This window comes from Semicossyphus pulcher, unplaced genomic scaffold (genome assembly GCF_022749685.1).
Source record: "Semicossyphus pulcher isolate SPU_LCO1_2020_fin unplaced genomic scaffold, fSemPul1.0.p SCAF_20, whole genome shotgun sequence".
NCBI lineage: Eukaryota > Metazoa > Chordata > Actinopteri > Labriformes > Labridae > Semicossyphus > Semicossyphus pulcher.
Genome location: NW_027211694.1, coordinates 21,414,518 through 21,437,177, shown reverse-complemented (window position 1 = coordinate 21,437,177; position 22,660 = coordinate 21,414,518). Strand labels below are relative to the sequence as shown.

The 22,660-nt window shown below is 39.7% G+C and overlaps 1 protein-coding gene across 1 annotated transcript; it reads right to left on the bottom strand.

Annotated features, from left to right (window-relative positions):
• Positions 1-565: 565 nt before the first annotated feature.
• Positions 566-21,620, bottom strand: gdi2 (GDP dissociation inhibitor 2). The gene is made up of 10 exons (XM_069670982.1): positions 21,485-21,620; positions 11,498-11,605; positions 9,106-9,205; positions 8,183-8,317; positions 7,823-8,021; positions 7,570-7,701; positions 5,870-5,969; positions 3,743-3,914; positions 3,131-3,330; positions 566-1,644 (listed from the first exon to the last, which is right to left on the bottom strand). Exons 1-10 carry the CDS (start codon positions 21,527-21,529, stop codon positions 1,492-1,494), a joined length of 1,344 nt encoding a protein of 447 aa, XP_069527083.1. The 5' UTR covers positions 21,530-21,620; the 3' UTR covers positions 566-1,491.
• Positions 21,621-22,660: the final 1,040 nt, after the last annotated feature.

The following is a 22,660-nucleotide window of genomic DNA, read 5'->3' as shown; positions in this document are numbered from 1 at the left end:
CACACAGAATCCCTTATTTATGTGGCCCTAATACTCCGTCGTCCAATACAGATAAAATGTAAGGGTAAAAATACATTAAATGTTCACTACAAGTAAAATTTTAATTTCAATCCTTTATATTAAAGAAGGGCGTTTTTCAAAGGACTATATATTGAATTTCATTTGTTTTCCAGCTCTTTATATTTCCATATTAAAATGAAGCCTCTATCATGTTACTACAAAATAAAAGTCCGTCATAAATTAATATTTACCTGCAAGTTAAAAGTCCCAAAGCTTCCCTTCCTTTGAAAACAGCTTAATTAATTTACATTTAGTTATTTCTCTTATATTTAGTTGTTGATTCTTTTCACGATTAAAACCCTTACACTGCACACAACTAAATTATAAGAATCTTCAAGGTTTTCCATCACCATAGGAAGCCTGTAATCTGCTAAATGTATGTTAAATTCAGGGAATATTTACATTTACCCCCTCCATCAGGAAAAAGCTGGTGTGAACAGGTGTGTATTTCACGTGCGATGCACATATTCACCAGTCATGTTAAAAAAAAAATCATCAAACAGAGTTTTGTTTTTGACAAAGTTGTTTTTACTTTGCAGTACAGAAATCATTTGAGCCCAAGATGTTTTTTAAATTGTTTAAAACAGAGTATATCACAGAGCTCTCGTCAATTCAATACTGCTGCAGTACACATTTGGTCCTTCTTAAGCAATTACAGTTAATCACACTCCCAGTTAACCTGCTGTTAATGCACAGGCCATCCATCACTTTGCATAATACAGGAACTAATATATCTCCTCTGATGCGTTATAGTAACTCAAGCTGTTGAGAACAGGTTCAGGAGGCGTTATGCTGGACTTTAGGCGCGCTGTGGCTTGGCTTTTGCAGCTTGTGTGTGGAGGTTAGTCAAGAAGGGGTAAAAAGACAAATATAAAGCCCTCACACCCTTTAAACAAAGTCATTTTACAAAATCTGACAACATAAACTTTCTGTTTAAGTGCTGTTGCTCAGCCTGAATACGGTTGATTCACCACATCGAGATACTCGCATGATCTAACGCACAAAGTCGAGCCACTTTTCTCCCACCCTGACACGAGAAATACCTTTAATATAGTGACAGAAAAATGAATTGCCCCCCCAAAACACACTAACTCTGTAAATACTACTGATTATGAATTATCATTTGATTTGGCATCTTTGGAGAATTCATCATTTAGCATGATGAAGCAGAAGAATGCAGGGGATTATTGTATTTTAGTGCAACAATCATCTGACTGTAATTTGAAAAAGCATAGCTTCCTCCCTGAACCCTATCCAACAATACTATATCATATCTCTATATATATCATCAACTTCCTCAATGGGCCAACCATATACCTAGCCAGCCCATTGGTGTGTACATTTTTATGTAGGTTTTCTATTTTTTTTGTAAGATTTCAGTTGCCGGCAGCGTTGTCTTTGATGATCAGGAGCGTCGCGGATGTGTCGCCTCTACTCCGCGCAGTCGCCGAAGATGTCGTTCTTGCTGCGCTCCATCTCGGAAAAGTCAAAGTCTGAGCCCGTCATCCTCTTGTAGATGTCCTTGATGTCGTCGCAGGTGGTCTCGAAGTGAGTTGTGGCATCGTACGTGCGGGAGATGAAAATCTAGAGGGGAGAAAACAGGGTCAAATAGAGGTAGAAGAACTTTTCCAGTACTTAGATACTTAAATAGTTTATATCAGTGGTTCCCAACCTTTTTTCCTTGGAGCCCCACCTGCTTGTATCTAAGAAAGGCTGAGCCCCCCCAGCCCGCACACATGTACACCAAAACAATAAAGTGATTCATTCCAAATCTTTACTGGCAAAAATTGAGCCTACAGTTCTTTGTTGTTTTAGTTTAATCAGTTTTCTTTAGTTATTATAATAAATTTAGTTCAGTTTAAATATGTGGATGAAGGCATTTCTGCATGCATGTATGTCCAAAATATATCTGTGTGCATACGTGTGTGTATGTATAGATGAATATATTTTCTTAATAGTTGAACAGACTTTCGATTATCAAGTGTGTGCTTTTTATTTTATTTAACGTGCAAATCTAATCTTGACAATCTCAGTGCAGACAAAGCCTTGCGCACCCCCAGCGATCTTTGGCGCCCCCCCAGGGAGCCTGGACCCCAGGTTGGGAACCACTGCTCTTGAATACTTATACAATATCTAAATGAAGATGATGCATTTCAAAATGCTCTGTGGTCCTACAGCAGCCGCATACCTGCAGAAACTGTGTTACACGTAGGACTGTCACATTACTGGAATGTTTAACTCTAATACAGAACTATTGGTGTAATGTAACCATCACTGTGGGAAACACATTTTTACTGACGCTCTTGATCTTTGAAGTTACAAATCCCCAATGCTACATGATGAATTGAAAAGAAAGACATGAAGTGCTTTGTTTTTCTCTGAATCTGCTTCTATCCATGGACAAAACATTTACAGCAACCCTAACACTTACTCTTGAAGTTGTGTAAGATATCTGACAGCATTTCACTTCCATCTATCGAATATCCAACCTAAAATTAACTTGGTGCTACACCAGGTGTGAAAGCAGCGCCAAGTGATGCATCGATGTGCAACAGAGCCTAACAGTATAAAAATAAGCTTTTATGCGTGTTGTGTGTGGCTTTTACAGACTCGGCTGCTCACATTAGCTCCGTTTGTTTCTAGGTTAAGATTTCATTAAAAATGAGCAGTTTTAAAAGCCCCTCGGCAAGTCCCAGCGTCTGTACATTAAACAAAAAAAGTGGTCGCTGTAAACTCAGCCTACACTTTGACCCTGACTCTCTTATTTCCCTCGTCTCTCTGCTGTATGTGCATCTCACTCACACACTGGAGCGGCAATGCTTCGAGGAATGCAGAGATTTGATTGGCTGGGTAGCATCATGTGGGATGATTTACAGAGCCTGCACTTTGTCTGTGAGTTTCATGGTGTGCTAAAACATTTATTATTATATATTAAGCTGTTTCTCCTCTTCAAGCTACGGCCAAAGAATCGATCAGGAAACAAAAAATCTGCACAAGAATAATAAAAAAAAGAATTGCCATACATAAGTGAACCAAGGTTTTATCCCGTGCTGCTGAAGTGTGATCCTACCTGGCTCTCACTGCCACCGTCAGTGGGTTCATGCAGGTCACTGATGCTGACAAACTTCTGATCGATGGGCTCCAGCATGTCCAGGGCTGGCTTGAGCTCTTTTTCAGGGTCGTTCGTCTCCACTGTGGTGCTGGCGATGGCGATGTATTTGCCCTGCGCTGCCACGTTGTGAGCGAAGGAGATCATACAAACGTAGATGTCTGAAAACAGGAAAGAGTTCATGTCGAAGGATCAGTTAAAACAAATGTTGCTTTCATGACATGCTACGCTGATGAATATTGACGTAGATCAAAGTTCCTTTGCGATATGAGGTAGCAGTTGAAGTAGTGTTGTGAGATTCAGTCGGGTGTTTTATTTTGAAAATATAAATCACTATGCTGTTCCTGTGTCTGATCTCCTGCCCAGCTCATCTGCTCTGTGCAGCTAGTTGCTGATACGATTACTTTTTTTTAGAGACAACTGAGGAGAAAATTAACTTTAAGATCCGCCTCCGTCTCAGTAATGTACTGTTTCTACGGGGACAAAGAAGAGACCACGCCTACTTAGGAGACAGGAAGTGGATACGGTCGGCCTGGCTTGTGATGCTTCTTTTCGTTTCCTGTTTGTGCTCACCGTGCTTCCTGTTGACCTGGTTCTGGGGGAAGATAATCTGACAGGAGTTGACGCTGTTGGTATCTTTGATGGGGTGACTCAAGATGCAGATGGCTCTGACCACCTGACCCGCTTTTTGAGTTTTGTCCAAGAAGTAGCTGGGGTCGCAGATCAGCTGCTTGCACCGGGCGATCTGTGGGGGGTAAAACACAGTCGATTTAATTGCAGGTAAAGTGAAATGTTTCCTTTATGATACCGCAATGTGTATTTAATTAAGACAAATAGTTAATAGGACTTCTCCAAAACCTTTCACTGAATTTCCATGACCAAAAGAAATTATTTTATCTCAATGGGACCACCGTAAACTAATTATTATAACACTAAGTAAAATTAGGTTTCCATCTGAAATGTATGGTGCCTCTCTAAAACAATACAACACCAGACAGGTACCCTTTCTCATATTTTAATTCCAACAGTTTAACATATTTAGTCTTTACTTCTGCTCCATCCCACGGCCTCACGTGTAAATCCATTTGTTTGGACTGCAAATGGTGCTTTAGGCTTTCGTCAAACAGCACTACATATGCTGTTTGTTGGGACACTTTTAACAGTAGGCTAAGAGTCTTTTAAAGTGCGGAGCAAGCCCAAAAGTACAGACATAGGCACACTTGTTCTCGCCACAGGTAAATTTCGCTGCAATCTGGCTGTCCGGGAACATAGCGGCGAAAAGACGGCTCGTGTCCTCGGATGACTTGAATGAGTAGTGTGAATTCGTGATTTTTAGTGCCCACAGTATCTCCGCTTTGAGGACTTCATTTTTTGCAGAAACGTCCAAAGTTGTCTGCTTTGTTGCTGTGGAAACTGTCGTAGTGTTGCTGGATGTCCTCACAGCATCAGCGTTCATAAACTCACCTATGGGTATTGCGCTGCTAGCAACTGCGGCTACAGTCTCGTGCTTTTCCCCCTTCAAGTGGCTAACGAGCGCTGCCTCGCCCATATTCGAAAGGTCAAATGTTTTACAGCACAGTTTGCATTTAGCACGTCTTGGGTCTGTGTCTTTGGACAGCCATAATTGGTATTTGTCCTTAAAAAGCCATGCATTGTTGAAGCTGCACTTCCCTGGCATTTTGTCGGCATCGTCCGTTTGCTAGCACTAAGCAACTCCAGGCTAGTGGGTTCTTGTCATTAAACACTCGTCAATATCACATCCAGGCCATACAGATGTTTAACAAAGCAATCAAACTAGGGGTCGACCGATTAATCGGGCCGATCAATGCCATTTTGACATAATCGGCATTGGCCCATGTCTGGGCTCACGAGGCTGATTAAACAAAATATGTCTGCATACACAGGCAGCCTCGTCAGTGTGGCTGCTGTGGAGACCGCTGGTTTGTTTGGGCTAATTCAATTAGCTTTAGCTCGTCGGTTAGCTGCTGCAGTCCGGGCAAACTTTAAAGAATGGTCGGGAGACGTCATGGTAAAGTTGCATAAAAGCGGTGCTTTATTCACTCGATGCAGCGAACACAATACAAGGCCCTTTTTACAAGCGCTTTACTTGAACCTGAGCTCATCTGGTCACTTTCTGCTGACTACTGTAACTTAACCCCTGAAGCTAGCGCTTCACAGGGTCTGCTGCAGGTACTTTCACTTCCCATAACAAACCTGCCAGCCAACGCCACATGCATACGTCACCCATAAGACCACCGTTCTTAAACACCTAACTCAATGAGCCTGTGGTCTGCCGTTGTTGAGCACGTTATATAACGTTCTTTGTTTAGAAACCAAATACTGACCTCGTATTTTATTTCATTTTTCTATTTTAATAATTACAGCTGGCTGGACAGAATTCTAGTCCCTTATCCCTTATTTATCATTCATATACACCACCAGTCAGTTTGGACACATTTTCTCATACAACTGAATGGGAAAGTGTGACCAAACTTTCGACTGGTAGTGTATATTAATTTAAAGTTTTACAAAGTTTAGTTTTTTAATTACCAGTGGACATTTATTATGTAGATGTATTTTTTTATTTAAAATAACAGTGTTAAATAAATGTTCATTCAAGTTTTGTGTCTCATTTGTTCAGCATCAGCCACTGAAAAAAACCCATATCGGTCGACCACTAACTCAAACACATGTTCTCACCTCTCCCTCAGACTTGACTCCCACCACCTTCCCGTTCTCCATCACGATCTCCTCTATGGGCTTGTTCAACATATACGTCCCTCCGTAGATCGCACTCAGCCTGGAATGGAAACACATTGAAGATATTATGTCCCATTACAAAAACATTTCAGAATGGTTGAGAGCTATATGTAACACTTCACGAAAGTGTTGCTGCGTTCAGTTCCTTCAGGACTTCACAGCCTGTTTCTCTGACTGTTGCGGCCACATATGACTGATTTTGTGGCAGCCTTTTAAAAAAGTTGTAAATGCAATTTGCGATGTTTGAAGGCTTTTTTCATCACACATCCATTTTGAGCGACTGGGACAAACGCTCCTTTAAAGTCATACATTTGGTGATTTGGTATAGCGCTGCACGGTATATCGTTTAACAAATGCAATGTGCGCATGTGCAAAAGTCACATCGCGGGACATGCGATATTGAAGCAAATTAAGTGAAATACGTCAAGCTGCTACGTTATTAGTGCTCGGGGCAAAACGAGAACTTGCCAGTTTCTCGTTTTCAATTACTAATCCACAGGAACATCTGTCTGATATCACATTAGTTAGTATCAGTGCAGCTCTTCAACAGAGCACGGAGGGAACTGGCTGAGCTGCAGAGACTGTTAACAGGCAGGTGACAAACAAGCAAGAAAACTCGCGTCTCCTGCTTCCTGTCGATACACACAACCTCACGCCGTGTGTGTGCTGCAGGTGTAGCCGCTAAAAGTAAACAGTCCGCGGCACGTCCGCTCCGTGAATTGTCCGTTTGTGTAACCACGGCGTTAACCGGCACAGGTTACGCGAGGCTTGTTATAAGCAAATAGACTTAAAAGTCCCAAATAATAAAAAGTATGATTGTTAATTGTCTATATAAACATGAAAACACACTGTGTTTATCTGCTATAATTTCCTGTGTTTTTTTAAAAATCGCACTAAATTTCGCAGCGCAAAAAGATGTTACAATATATTTTTTCCCCCATATTTGGTGTTTGTCTTTTGACATGACTTCCGATCAATTTCTGTATCGACACACCAAATAAAATGTGTAAAAACTAAATGAAACTAAAGTAAATTACCATAATATGCTCAAAAAATAAATTAAAATGTACGCTGTTCTACTCTTTATTTCTCCTGATAAGAGACAGAGGGACCACTATGTCTCTGCACAATGAATCTTTAAGAGCAGCGCTGACACACACATTGGTAGCAGAGCCTCTGGTTGGTGGAAAGTTAAGAACACAGCATCTGATTGGCCATTAGACGCAACAGAAGACATCAGGAAGCGGCTAAGTGGATAGCTAATCATTTTCAACAAGGAAACACAAAGAATCACAAGAAGACGTCAAATGCTGGATGTATTATTATATATTCACTGTATAGAGTCTCTTTATAAAGACACTGTAGTTTGAGGCCAGTTAAGGTAGCTCATGAAAGAGAGACGATCTCAACTTGGAACGGCGCAGCTGTCTGCTTCACGGCGTGTAAATACAACACTGCAGACCTCGGGGGATCAATATGCTAAGTGACGTACATGATGACGCGCGGATGGATGACTGGCGCAAAAAAAAGCGCAGGGATTGGTTGAATTTGTGTAAATTTTCTTGATCGCAACATTACAACTTTCAGGAGGGACTGGCGAGTGTTGCATATATATACATGTTAAATGGAGAGTCTCCTACCTGGCAAACCCTTGTGGCAGTTCTCCCAGGCCGTACAGTGGGTAGAGGTACGGGCTCTTGCCATATCTGGCCAGAGACTCAGTGTACAGCTTTATCCTGTTTATCGTTTCGATGCACGGCTTAGTCAGGTAACTGAGGGGAGAGAGATGGAGATCAATGAAAGTGAGAACACTGAAGAACATAATATCACAACTGCGTGCAGTTAAGGTATTATACAAAGAACATTTATAAAACCACATGAGAGATCACTGACTCGTCTGTGCGGTAGAGTGCGAGGGAGTGGCCAGTGAAGTCTATGACGTCCTGTCCAAGGGTGTACTTTTTGTAAACGTCAGACATGGTAGATTTCATGGGGTCAATGCCATCCCAGGTTTTGCTGTTGTTCACGTCATAGTTGGCAGTCCAGACCAGAAAATTTTTGAAGCGGCGCTTCTCAAATATCCCCATCAGACCTTTAAGAGATAAAGAATGCAGACTTTGAGTGTCTATAACAACATGGGGTGAGTGAAAGGCCAACCAGCGTCAGCGCTTCACGCAACCAGCAGCTGAGAATATAAAAACATCTTCTGTTGTTTCAAGCTGTCCACGATTCTTTTAGTCATTTTTCACTTACCAGACGCCAGAGCTTCACCCTCAGTTGATGGGACTTTATGGATTTTGCCGGACTTGTACACGAAGCTGCCTTCGACCACTTTGAAATCAAGGTAGCGAGTCACCTGTGTGATCAGCAGCATGCTGACCAGCTGACCTGAGAGAAGGGATGTGAACGTTAGCGTTACTTTCACAAAACACAAAATGAAGGGATCAATCATTCATGAGCTAGACTGATATATTGGTCGGCCGATATGGGCCTATCACATATATAGGTAATGGCATGAATGTTTTCTTATACGCAGAGATATTACATGTTTTTTACAGAACATATATATAATGCATTTTGTGCTTAAAATATGTTTTGTTCACATATTTTGTCCGACTCTATAGTTTACAATCCTCTCAACTGAGCATCACAGCTGAGCAGACGCCCGTCCAAACTAGAATTGGTTGATAATGTATTAGAAGGTTGAATATTTTTCAGCTAAGTTATTTGTTAAAGAGAATGTTTGTTTTTATTCCACTTCAAAAATTGGCTGTTTTGGCCGCCATATTGGTACCCAGTGATTTCTTCCCCTGTCAAATTGATACTGGATTATTAAAATGCCAAAGGTCACAGCTCCACTGGGAAACAACATAAAGAAATGCATTAGGGATATTTAGTTGACACTCTGCAAGCACATTGCGTCCAAAGGCCGGAGAGTTAATGGAGTGTTCAGACCAAAGGTGAAGCAAAGCTGACCAAGCCAACAGGTCAAATATCTGGATGTGCTGATTTTATGAACCCAGACCTGACGGGGTTTGGTTCTTCTACTTATCTCAATGACCAATATTTGTGTGTGAATAACACAAGCTGTAAAATCTCTCTAATCTTGGGCGTAACGCAGCATGAGACACAAGCTAAAGCAGCACGTGATGTACAGATGAGTGATCCAAATTTACCGTTGGCCATCAGGAATTTAGGGATGAGGTCCACGTTCCAATCCCGCCCTTTTCCCATCGACTCGGGAGGTTTGCCGGGAAGGTTGAAGCGCTTGAAGAGCTGCAGGGAGACAACGAAGCAGAAGTGATACAAAAGCATCAAACAACTTCCAATAAAACCAGGTGTGCATTTCAGGAAGGTCAAATAAAGGTTAAATAAAAAGGTAGGACCACTGACAATAGCTCTGCTTTTGCTGCATCAGATTTGATCCTATTTTTGTAATCGATTTATCTTCTGATTAATTTTACATGAATCAATTTATAGTATCGTAAAATTCGGTGTATTAGACGCACTTTTAATTAAAAAAAATGTAATCTAAAAAGTGGGCTGCGTCCTATAGACTGGTGCGACCAATATACCAGTATAAAATGCAGAGAGAGGTATGTTATTGTGCTGCGGTATTTTACCCAGACGATGGCCATGTTTCCGGGTCCAAGCTGCTACCAAGCTGTCTCCTATTTACAATATGCTCGCTGTTTTGAGCGAGGAAAAGTTGCTTAATTGCTGCTAACGCTTTGTCACAGACATGCACCGTCACGATCGCCATTGCAGCCGCCACCCTCACAACAATCAACGTTACCATAGGCTGCCAGCTACCGCTAGCTACAGCTGGCAGGAAGCAAACTTGACATAGCAAAAACAGATGGTAGGCTGTAATTTGAGAGTGTTTTGAATGAAAATAAATTGAAATAGTGCTGAAATAACATACATGTTTTTCTTAATGAATAGCCATAGAAAACCTTTTTCCCCTATGGGATACCCCAAAAACAGACTGCATCTTATATTCCGGTGTGACGGATTTTACATTCAGTTACGAAAAATGCTCATCTCAATTTCAAAGAGCCAAAAGTGAGGACATCTTCAAAATTATTAAAACTAACAATCTTTAATTACAAGATGATAAAAAGCTGCAAATTCTTGCTTCTAAAAAGCTGGAACCTGCAAACGTTTGGTTGAAAAATCACCTTAATGATTAACTAATTATCAAAATATTTGGGGATTTATTGTCTTTTAATCGACTAATCTACATCAGTACATAACTTGATGAGACAAGCTTATTATTTGGCCATTATGTTATGAAAATGTGCAATTAAACTGCTTCATTTTCTGTCAAACAAACTGAAAGTTATGTCGTGGTTCGGTTAAAAAGGCAGTTTTGTTAAGAGCTTATCTACTTGCAGTGACGTTCAGGTGTCGAAGTCAAGCTCGCTCCAGTACATGCATTCTCACACAGTCGCAAACATTGCGGCGGCTGCCTGCTTCAAATCATATGAAAAACAGTCTCGGTTTATAGAAATGATAAATTTATACATGGAAAAAAAATAGGGAAAATGGTCTGGAAACAAATAGCTTTCCATACTCTTTTTTCAATTGTTATACAGGCCTGGAAATGACTCAAATCTAACTCCGTACTTTTCCATACTGCATACAAACACTGAAAAGTAATTGTTGGTACCAAAGATCTATAAGGAGGCTGTAGGAGCCAAAATGTGTGCTTTGCCTGTGATGTTTATTTGTTATGTCTGCACACGTTCTTTTGGTTACTATCACTTCTGGGATTTGGCACATGGGTGTGGTTTTCACGTTATTTACCAGTTCACTTGGTGGCAGGATCTCAGACAAAGAGGGTCAGTGAGGCTCCCAGACTTTTGTTGACCGTCAGTTCTTTCTTTGATTATTTAACTGTTTTATTCTTTAAAAAACACCATAAAACACTTCTCCACTTACGGATTTTCTTGAATGCGTCACAATAAAAAGCCCACTTAGCCTCTTAGTAGCTTTTTCATGGAACCTACGCGCTACAGAGGCTATAGAAAATATAATATTTCACATTTATAAGTGCTCTGATTTGATAGTGGTTAGTGTCAAGGAGACGTCACAGTCTGGTGCCAGGCCGCAAGGAAACCCTATGATAAGGCACAAAGTGATTTAAATTATCCGAACAAAAGTGACTTGTCTGAACAATAATTGTGCACGTTTAAAGGTGATTACAGCCCAATTTCTCAATAATTGGTCACTCCTTTTAAGTAAAGAAGGTCTGCACTTCAAGAGGCGATCAGACCATCTTTACAGCCTTTATGCAGTAAACACAACTGAGTAAGAAAGGTTGTTTTTAGTTCATAAACAACCACTAAAAGACAGACCGAATAAAGCTTGTTCTTGTTCTCTTTCTTTGGCAAGACTTTTTGGTGGGAAGAACAAATAAAGAAAGTCAGCCAACTAGCCTTGAGATACATAGTAAATATTTCGATATTTAAACAGCAGGTTCTTCTTCCTAATGTCTACATTTCAAGTTAATATGACTTCCTCAGTGTCATAAAGTAGAGCAAGCGGGATCAGAGAATAACTTACATCCTCCAGAGGCGTGATGGAGGCACTCTCAGCTCCGTAGTAGGAGTTGCGGTCCATGTGCAGAACCTTCTTCCCCTTCACGGACATGATTCCTGATAAAATGCATTCCTGGTGGAAGAAAAGAAAAGAAGAATTAGACCAACCAGTCATGGTTGTATTGTAGAAACACGGTGTCAATTAGACTGAGCGTTAAAGTTTTAAAGTGAACCAGGCCTCTTCCGTCAAGCGTGAAGCACGGTGCAAGGTGTCTGCGGTATGGCAGTTTTTCAAAATTTCCAAAACAGACAGTAACGTTGATTTCATTTTATGTATTTGTTCTGTGCAATAGCTAAAATTTGCCCAAGCTGTGGCCATTGTCAGGATGTCTCAGGGAGAGCATCATCCAAGCCTGTCTAAGTTGTATGAACATTACAGTTTTATTAAGTCATTACTAAGTTTAAGTAGTTTTCTTATATTGCCTAGTGAATGTGTACATTTTAAAAAGCACTGTTTTATGTTATTTCTGCATCTGCCAGTGGGCCACTACAATAAGAGTAGGCATGATATCAATTCCACAACAGGGGAGACGGCATATCGGATGTTGGCAAAAAAACCAACACTGTGCATCCCTAGGACAGACCCATTGTAGAGAGCTACAACAACATAGATAAATTATCATGATTGGGATTTTTTCTGTGTATTGAAAGCATCACATCCCCACACAGTTTGACTAAGTAAAAGTGTTCTTCTTGATTTGATCAGTTAAAAAATCACAGCGCACCACCTCATCACCATGTGGTTCAAAAGGAGCTCAGCTGACAACATTGTTCACCTTTAGAGCGGACAGACTGGAGTAGCGCTTCCCTCTGTTTCCATCACAGTTTGTTTTGTGGTTTGGGATTATTTTACTCTGTTTATAAAGCTTACAGCCGACATGCTTTTGTTCCTGCATTGTTCTGTACACAAGGACAAAGCTAGACGCTGCCCCTAAATATTAATTCTATCTCCATTATCTTGTTTTTATTATCGTTCGCAGGAAAATGTTTAATTAAAAATAAAATTGACTTTGTCCCCCTGAGCTATCCCAACAAGGGACAGACGTTTGGATCTGCCTGAGTTTTAAATACATTCTACTTTACATGTGCTTATTCTTTTAGCCTTTTAATATCTTCTCCTACAACTATAAATCCAGCTAAGTTTCTCCCAGTTTTATTTTTGTTGATTTTGGCTTTGGACACAATGACAGAATGACAGAAGCACCACTATAATCAAACGCATCATCATAATGTCTGACATGGGAGGATGATTACAACGTTCACCGGGCTTTCAGCCTCTGAGGCTTCAACAATAATAATAAGAGAAAATGTGCATGTTTGACTGGAATCTGGAATCCCCGCAGACCAAAAGGCTTTAATACGATTACAGCAGCGAGTTTGTAGATGAGAGAAAACACTGTGTGCATCATGTGACCCTGTGTGGACTTTAAAACTAGTTTTACTACTGAGTGACAGCTTACACTGCGCTGCTTTTTGGTATAACTCGTTTCTCACATGACTAAAGACAACAAGGGATAATAGCATTCACTGCCTTTCTGTTAAGACCTTAGGGATCTCTTTAAGCGAGGATAAATTAGGTCTGCCTACTTAAGAGTCCAGTAAATACAAAAATATTCCACTAAAGGCAAAACAATCCTGACAGCTATAGTCTACATAAAAGACACATTTCTCATTTTAACCTACACTGGGTTTTACAGAATCAATAAAGCCTAATTCAAACACTTACTGTAAAGTGCACAGAAGCAGAAACAACAAAGCTAACAAGCTAAAGCTAAAAAGCTGTGGCGCTTCTCAGCGGAAGGTCTGTTTACCACAGAAACCTCACGTTGCTCAGTTTGTCGGCGGGGCACGCTTTCTGAGAAAAGTACAACCCCCTCTTAGATGTAAACCACCCCTCATGATTCTTTTATCAACATACGGACACACACTGGCTCCATAATCTCCATCTACTCATCTTTACCAGAGTTTAAAGCACACAAGTGCTTTATTGTGTTGCTGGATTTTTTCCAACCATGAGGCATACATGGTCATGGATGATGTAAGTTGATGCAATTATTTGTTAATGCAGTTCTACCTTTTTACAAATACTGATACTATTAGAGATTTTCTTCGATCATTTTCAACTGTGGTAAGACAAATGTAGAGCTGCAACTAAACTAAATTATTCAATGTATAGTTTGGCCTTCTAAGAGTTTCCTAAATCAAAGGGTGAAGTTTTTGAATCTCTCTTTTGTCCACCAAACAGCCAAATAACCCAAAGATATTCAGTTACGGAGACAATGAAAATAGAGGCTGACTGATACAGAGGTTGACTAATACCGGTTTATAACGTTATAATGTTTTCTTATCGGTAATCAAATGTCAAATATTTCCACAACGGTTGGACTTCAGTAGTTATTTGCTTCATATAACATAAACAATAACTGGACATCTACTTAAAATGTGGCAAAATTCCCTTAAAATGTTCTGTTGTTTGGCCAATTGATGGATCAACGAACTGTTTCAGTTCTCAAGACATCTTTTATTCATGGCCTCCACCCAGTTACAGTCCAGTTTATAAAGAGAGCAGCCTTCCCACTATTAACTGCAATTACAATTTGCATCAGAGACTTAGGGCCTGTGTCCACTAACAACAAAACCAATGCAGTTCAGCGTTCAGCGCCTCAGCGCAAAAACACCCTCGGTGTCAGCTGTTATTTGTCGCTGCGCTCTTAATTGAAAATAGTTCAACTTTTGGAACACCGCCGCGCTCATCAATGTCCCTTCGCCCTCACCGACCAATCAAAATCAAGAAGGGGCAGGACTTCAGATACCAACTTAAAGAGGATGATAAGGAAGGATGTTTCCACTCTGTACAGATGATTTAAATTGTTGATCATTAAAGCTACTATGGAGTTTTTCTCTGGTTATGAAACAGACTGAAATTAATACTGATGTCTGTATATGACCTACAAAAGCAAACCAGACCATCAGCAACAAGATTGATTATTTCTGTACATATAGTTATTTTTAATGTCTGAAACCGCTGGCGGGGGGGGAGCGGACAAAGGATTACCTGCACGCTGCCTTTGTTTACATTTTCCAGGACAAAAATGTAAAGTGAGTGATAGGCTACATGACTGTTTTTTTTTTTTTAAATCACCACTGAAGCATGTACAGGTCAAAATCATGCAAAGAGATAAGAGTTAAGGCCTTGACCACAGGGGGCGCCAAAATCAACACAAACTGAAAGTTCCTCACAGCAGCTTTAAATCCTTATATGGCTTCTATTCATGGACAGTTACAACCCTCGTGTAGCATACAATAAAATCTGTTTTTGAATGGTCTCAAGACACATTAATCTGTAAACCTTTGTCATTAAAACAAGGTGAAATATTGTAGTCTGGCTAGCAGGCCTTCACAGACTGCTGCTATCAATGCCAAATTGCAGGGATGTCTTTTAGTTTTAAACCGTCTTTATTTCCTGTTTGAACATGAATAGTGAAATTGCCTGAAAACACTGTAATGTTTGTAAGGGTTACTGGACTTAAAAATGTAACCTCATTGACACACAGTACCTCCTTTTTTACATCATACAACATCCTAACAAGCTTCTGCATAGGTGCTCTCCCAAAATAACACATGCTGCAGGGAAATCTGATCATGTCTGTCTGTAAATGTCTGGGTGTCATCTTCTATATGGTCTTGCCATTGACTGGAAGGACATATAGTCCGGCTACAGATAAATTCTGATGTGTCACCTTGCAGCTGACATGTGGCCGTGGCCGACCCGCTGTCGCTTATATAAATACAGGCCTTAACACAGAGCCGGAGGAAGCCTAGTCATCACTACCTCTGCCAGAGTGTAGTGGCCATGCTGACGGAGAGGAAAACACTCTGATCCAGTGTACAGTCAGGCAGAAAATTAAGCCACTATAAAATGCCAGGACTAAAGGCAAAGTTCCGGTTCAATTTTTAACACACAAGACCCATAAAAATCAGAGAAGTGACAAAGTCCGACCAGAGCTGGATGGGTCAGTGGGGTTCAGACAGAAGCGATCACATGACAGAGCATCACAGCAGCAGCATGACGAGCTTTGATGAAGCATGACGGAACGTATTTAACACACTTTACAGTGTTTCAAGTCACAAGAATCTGTTGGACTTTAATCCACTTGGCATACAGGATCAACAGAGCAGAAACATTGCATAAAACCTTCCCTCTGGATGTTTTCTCAGAGGTGGGAAGTAGCCAAGTAAACAGCTGAAAAAATACACCTTTAATCGATCAGCGACAATTAAGGTCAAGTGTTCTGGGTTTACAGATTCTACAACGTGAGGATTTGTTGCTTTTCTCTGTTTTATAAAACTGACTGACTATCTTTGGGTTTTATTCGGGCTGTACCTGACTCTGAATTTTGACATTAAATATGACCATTTGTTACTTTTTTCCCCATTCAGCGCCACACCAAACTCTTAGATAAGCTTGCATGACTCTCTTTTGAAGAATGTTTGTAAGAGGTTTTCATAAGTGCCGTCAGCTGTAGCTACATCCAAACATATCCAGCCAACTACTTTCTTAGTGTGCAAGTAGGGCTGCGCAATAAACTGCAATTTCATCGTTCTCAAATATGACAAAAATATCGCAATAAACACATTGCAAAGTCTGAATTTAACGCAATGAATAAGAAAAGTCATTGGACAGAGCCCTGGGTGTAATAGTCATGTTTTCACACCATAGCGATGCGATCAAATGAAGCCCAAGCAGCCATCAGCTCCCCTCAGATTAGTTTATGACATTTTAGTGATGACAAAAAACTGCTTTTTGGATGGATTTTGGATTCAGGAGGGACGTGTTGTGTAAAACATGCTGAACAGCAGATAGACATACAAAGTAAGAGTTATCGCCAATATGCACTCTTGAATATTTGCTCATTTCTCGCATCATGTCGTTATCCCAATATTTAAACAACACAATTGCACAACGCAAAGTTTTCTCACATTATGCACAGGCCTAATTTCAAGTCATTTTTTAAACTACATAATTTTACAGGATGAAGGCTAGTATGCTAAAGTTAGTGGCAGGTTTGCTTGCAGGCCCCAAGTCCCTCCAAAAAGCGACAGAGAGACTCTGATTTTTAACTGCTTTATAAAGGGTTGATAAAATTACCAGGTCAGTTTGTTTTAAAGAGAAGGAAACAGCAGACAATTTAGAAGGGTCATTCTCAAGATTCAAGATTTGGTTTGTAAAGTTTGAAGCCTGCTGCGCTGTCGCTGCTGCCTTGCTCTCTGTTTAATCAATGACGAAGCTAAAAAACCAAAAGGACAGAAATACGACCGACGAAATGTGAGAGGGTTTTCTCACTGATGATTTAATCAGCGACTTTAAGGGGGCAATCCTGGGTTTCAAAAGGCTCGTTGGACAAATCAAAGAATCCAAAGACATCAACTTTGGCACTTGGAAAATTGAGACAGAATTTTTTCTATAGACATTACTATAAGTGAATTAATGAAATAACTAAGATTAAATATTTTTTAGTTTTTAGTCAACTCTTACTCAGTACAATGAGTCCCCTGCATCTTTATGTTTTACTCAAACTGAACTAGTAATTAACTGCAATGTACTTATACACTGCATTCCTCTCGTAGTTACACAGCAGATTAAGGTTCTACAAGAAAAACATGTGATCAGCTTATGAAATTAGACAGGAATGTGCTTGCTTCAGAGGTATTTAGATTTTTCATGACCATAAACTTCATCAGTATTTGGTTGATTTAAACTTATTAATGCACGCCTTTATGTTTCGTACATTTGAAGATTTTGTTTGATCATCGGTTGATTGGTGATGCCTGAAACTTCAAAATGTGTTGACCTTCCTGATTCCATAAAGAGAAGGAAATGGAAAACAATGCTTGCCTTCACTCATCATGAAACTTAATTTCCTCCTTTTGATAGGCCAAAGATAGCAGCAAACTATTCTAGTACTATGAAAACAAAAGGAATTTCACCATGTTCCTCTACATATTTAACTGAATTTTCATTAAGGTATAACTGCCTATTAGGGCTGAGCTTACGTATTTTCATTATTTATACAAGTATAATGATTTTTCTGATAAGTCAAGCGATTGTTTGGACGATAAAATGTCAATGAGATGATTTTTTAAAAAGCAACAATGCTAAAAAAATGGCTGTCACAGTTTTACGGAGTCAAAAGTGACTTTTTCAAGTTGCTATTTTCCCAACAAACGAGCCAAAATCCTAAAATCCTCATTTACTATCACTATGACAAGGACAAGTAGCAAAAAAGTCACATTTCAGAAACTGGAACATTTTTTGCATTAAAAATGACTAAAAAACAACATAAATTATGAAATAGTTAAATTAATTATTTTGATGACTGCTCAGTTAAACAGCATATTGTTGCAGCTGTAAAAGCACTACAATGCCACCTTACTCAGTTCTCTCATCATCAGAAAAAAAGATGCTTACTTTGGATGAAATCCTATCATAAATCACCATAATGTGAACCAGGCTGCATCTAGGAAGGTACAGTTTGATATTTTGTGTCAAGCCACTCCCCTCATGTGTCATTAGTAGTGGACAGATGGGAAACCCCATCCCCCAGCTGCTTAACAAATCAAACATGCTAAGAGGAGTAAACAATGGACTCACTAATCATGTCCTGTCTGGATGTACAGTAGCAGGGTGGATTAGTTTGGCTTTTTCAATTCATGTAAAACAGTCATTTTTTAATTAGAAATTAATTTATATAGCACTTAAAAACAAATGTACAAAATAAGTCACAAAATTAGGGCTGTATGCAACTGGCAAATAATCATATTGGAATAATTTTACAGACATTAAAGTCGAGGTGAAATGAAAAATGTCATTTTAATCCTTTTAGATCACATCCCCGGTAATACTGTGCATCTATTTGACAATATAGGCCAAAAGAAATACAGAAAATCCATTTCTTCGTATTCTTATATCAAAATTCGATCATTTTTTCTTCCTGTAAAGAACCAACCAATTTCAACCAAACAATCTGCAACATTTAGCCGCAGAGCACCAAGAACGCTCGGTCAGCTAGCTAGCTAGCTAGCTAGCTACTGCGCTGAGGAGAACGTCTGTCTACGCCCACTTCTCAATGATCAAATCAAATCCCTCTAATGATATGTCCCGCCTGCACGTCCTGTTTCACTCGGAAATACGTCACGATACGGAAGCTAGAAACTCTCAAAATGCCGTTTCAGCTCGACTTTAAGATTGTGATGTGATTCAATGCAATGATTATTTTTGCAATTACAATTTTTATTTTCACTAAAGAGAGCTCTCCGTTTCAGTTCTCAAGACATCTTTTATTCATGGCCTCCACCCAGTTACAGTCCAGTTTATAAAGAAAGCAGCCTTCCCACTATTAACTGCAATTACAATTTGCAGAGAGCAAGATTTGTAGGCCGTGTTACCTCTGCAGCTCTACAGTTTGTCATTATAATCATTTATTGTAAAAGAATGATCATAAAATTCAGCTTCTCTTGATTTTAATATAGCACTTGGCAATATTGCCTTTTATAAAATATTTTGATCACTAGTGCATCACAGGGACATAAAAACAAGAGTAATAACCATCAATATTAGATAAAAGTAGAATTGATAGAGTAATAATTACAAGTGAGGTATGAATCACTAAAATGCACTTGTAAAGTCATACATGAAAATAACTAATCTAAGTGAAGAAATCTTGAAAAAGTGGGTTTTTAGGAATACAAAACTAGTCAAACGTATTCATTGTAGGAGCTTAGTTAATACCCCTACAATAACAGATAGGGGCATCCTGTATCGCCGGCTGAGTTCTATGTTTGTGTGTAGTAATAAAAGCGGAAGCTGTCAGATATACAGAAGTGAAGTCACTGACAAGCACTACAGAAGTAAAAGCATGTGAAACTACACTGTGCCACGGTCTGCAGTGCTTTTCAGACTGGCTGGCAGTCAGTCTAGCTCTCAGTTAACTGAGCTCAAACAGGACTTAAAGTGTAGGCTACTTTCAGTTCCTCAGACTTGGTGGAACCACACCCAAGTGTGAGCTAAACCAACATGCTGCTGAGAATTTAGCGCAACCCACTGCTCTGAGCCTGCAGCAAACACTGTAACTCGGTGTTCGTGGTCATAAAGAAATACCAGAAAATTTACAAGGTTGTGTGAGCCATTGATTACATCATTGTTTAAACTATTCTCAGTATGTCGAGGTTAAGAAATGTCTAGAACTGCAGTGAATTTAGGGCCTGTGAGTTGACAGGAAGCTGCACACATTGGCCTGCAAAAAAGTCCCAAAGTCAGCACAGTATTTCCTTGTCATGCTTCAGCCGTGTAAAATTGTTAGCAAGTCAGGAGGCCTGTCAGCGAGTATAATTATGTCTACAAGGCTGTGGCATGGTTCATTTCCGTGTAAACTAACCCTGCAGTGCACATACATGAATAGCTCATTAAACTGACACCTCACATAACCCCCAGATAGATATTGGTTAAACTTTGATCAAAACAGCTGTTTTAATGGGATTGGCTAACTTGTGACGTCTCAAACCTGCCAATCTGAAAACGTATTGTTCAGCCTGTCCTTGGTACACTGCAGTTTAACAGCAGACAGGCCCAGCCATGGAGACGACTGCTTATGTTGTCCCTGATATGTCTTGTAGCACATGAAGAACACCACATGGAGATGTTTACAAGGTTAAACACTGGATTTTCACTGGAGGTGGTCTTTAAGGAATTTTACTATGCTTCAAATGAAATATTGATGATGTTTTTAAAAGTTATTGTATCCTACGTTTTAAGGAAGAACTTAATAGTTTCTATTTTATAAAAAGAAAATGAACGATATGATCGCATACAAATATTTGCAGTTTCTGAGGTTGTCTAAATGTACTTGTATTTTTTTCCACAAATGTGTGAGCAGTCAGAACAGATTGACTGCCATGGCCATTCTAGTAGATACAGAATTCCTGTATAAATATTAATGAGTCACTGTTGTTGATGGAGTACTTGCAATGTATTTCACATCTCTATTTTAATACCGAAAACAAACAGACACCTCACTTTGAGGTGGATCTGCTTATATAGCATTATAGTAAAACGACGCAAGAACTTGGAAGTTAGATCTTAACAACGTTTTGCTTCCGTTTCTGGCAGACAGATACAGCATAGCAAACCAGCGAGTTTGAATAAGCAGCCAGTCCCCAAATTTCGTCCTCTTAAAGTAATTAAAAGTGATTTACCTTCGTCTGCTTTACGACAATTAGCTTTATTCCTCAATAAACGACTTATTTTACTACCCCAGCCTGTTGAGTCTAATGCACCGTCTGGCGCTTTTAGAAACTTAAGCTTTAGTTAGCAAGTTAGCTAGCTATTTATTTTACTGACTTCAAAGTAAGTAGCTAGGTTAGCTAATCTTACACTAGAACTGAAATAAAGTCAACACCCGAGATTAATCGGTGGAGCTGACACGTCGTTACTCCGTTGTAAGCAGCTAGTTAGCTTAATTTAGGTCGGCGAACGTTAGCAGACTAATCATCCGCGTATAATCTTATCTTGAGTGACAAAAGCTGCCCTAATTGGCGCCCAACATTCAAATAAGGTAAATTAACTGGGATCATTAGATACACAGTCGACAGAAAACATAGGAAAGGCTGGTATTTTGAACTTATCGTGTGAAAGTAAACAGTTAAGTACCGCTAATCTTTCCAGGCACTGATAGCAGTTGCAGATAGCATGGTGCTAACAGTTAGCATTAGCTACTTTGCTCACAGTTTCCATTAGCTAACAGGTAGTCGCCCACTTTTGTTTAGCGGCTAAGCTAGCTAGTTAGCGCTTAGGCCCGGTTAGCTCAAAGCCGAGCTGTCAACTGCTAACCGGGTTGGTAACAGGTTGCAAATCCTTTCCAAGCTAACAATGACCGCAACATTTGTTTATTCTTACCGTGAGTCCGGTGCCCAGCACGATAACGTCGTAATCTTCATTCATTTTTCCAAATCTTCACTCCTCTGCTTCTGAATATCGGGAAAGAAGAAAATGGAGATCTGCGGGGCTGAAAATGAGAAGGGGCTGCGGTTCAGCGTCAGGCGCCTCGGGGGCGGTGCTTGTCGACTGTCAATCACTTGGAGGAAGAAGCGCAAAGTGTCTAATAAAAAACTAGAGGGAAAATATAAAGACTTCATATATTATGAAGCAAAAAGGAGACAAACTTGTAAATACCCAAACTTGTTAATTAACCATACATTCACAAGTTCTTATGGAAGCTCGTTTCCGCCACTGAAAAAAATGAGATACTACTTGACTTAGTATCTCAAAATAATTACTTAGTACCTCAGTATTTTATCTCAATATTTTCACTTAGAATCTCAGTATTTTGATTTAGTATCTCAAAATAAGGACTTTTGAGGTAATAAGTCATTATATTGAGATACGACGTCCAAATATTGAGAAAGAATCTCAATATGATGACTTACAGGACCTTTTTTTTAAAATTCCAAGTGGCAGAAACATGCTTCCATAATTTCTCACATTACCATTAATTCCTATACCAGCCTTTTACTGTATTAAATATTTACTTTAACATTTTGTGTCTGACATCCCAGCAACTGTGATGGCAAGTTAGAGGAAAATACATCAGATAAACTCCCACACAGGTAGGTGAGTTCATCTTTAGCGTGTTCAGTCATGTCTAAACCTCAGTGCGTTGTGTTCTCCATACAGGATTATCCCATGCTGCAGATTGTCTGGCCTTTTGACACAAACATTATAGCCCTTTTCAAGTTATATTTAAGACACATTTTTTAAAATTGCAGTCCAAGTGAGGTTTCAAGCATTAAGTCTACTGTAACAGACTAAAGCAGTGATTCCCAAACTGAGGTACGTGTACTGCTGGTGGGACACAAGGTTTACCTGGGGGTAAACGAGAGCCTCGCTGAGAGGCCTAACAATGGCCCTCAAGTCCTCACCTGAAACCAAAAAATCATTCAATTGAATTAGTTGTTCATTATTTAAATATTTGAATATAACATCCAACAATAAAGTGAGCTTAACACAGTTGAATTTGGACTTTTGTGACAATCCTGGTCCTGAAAAGGCAGCAGATGTTGACAGCGCAAACCA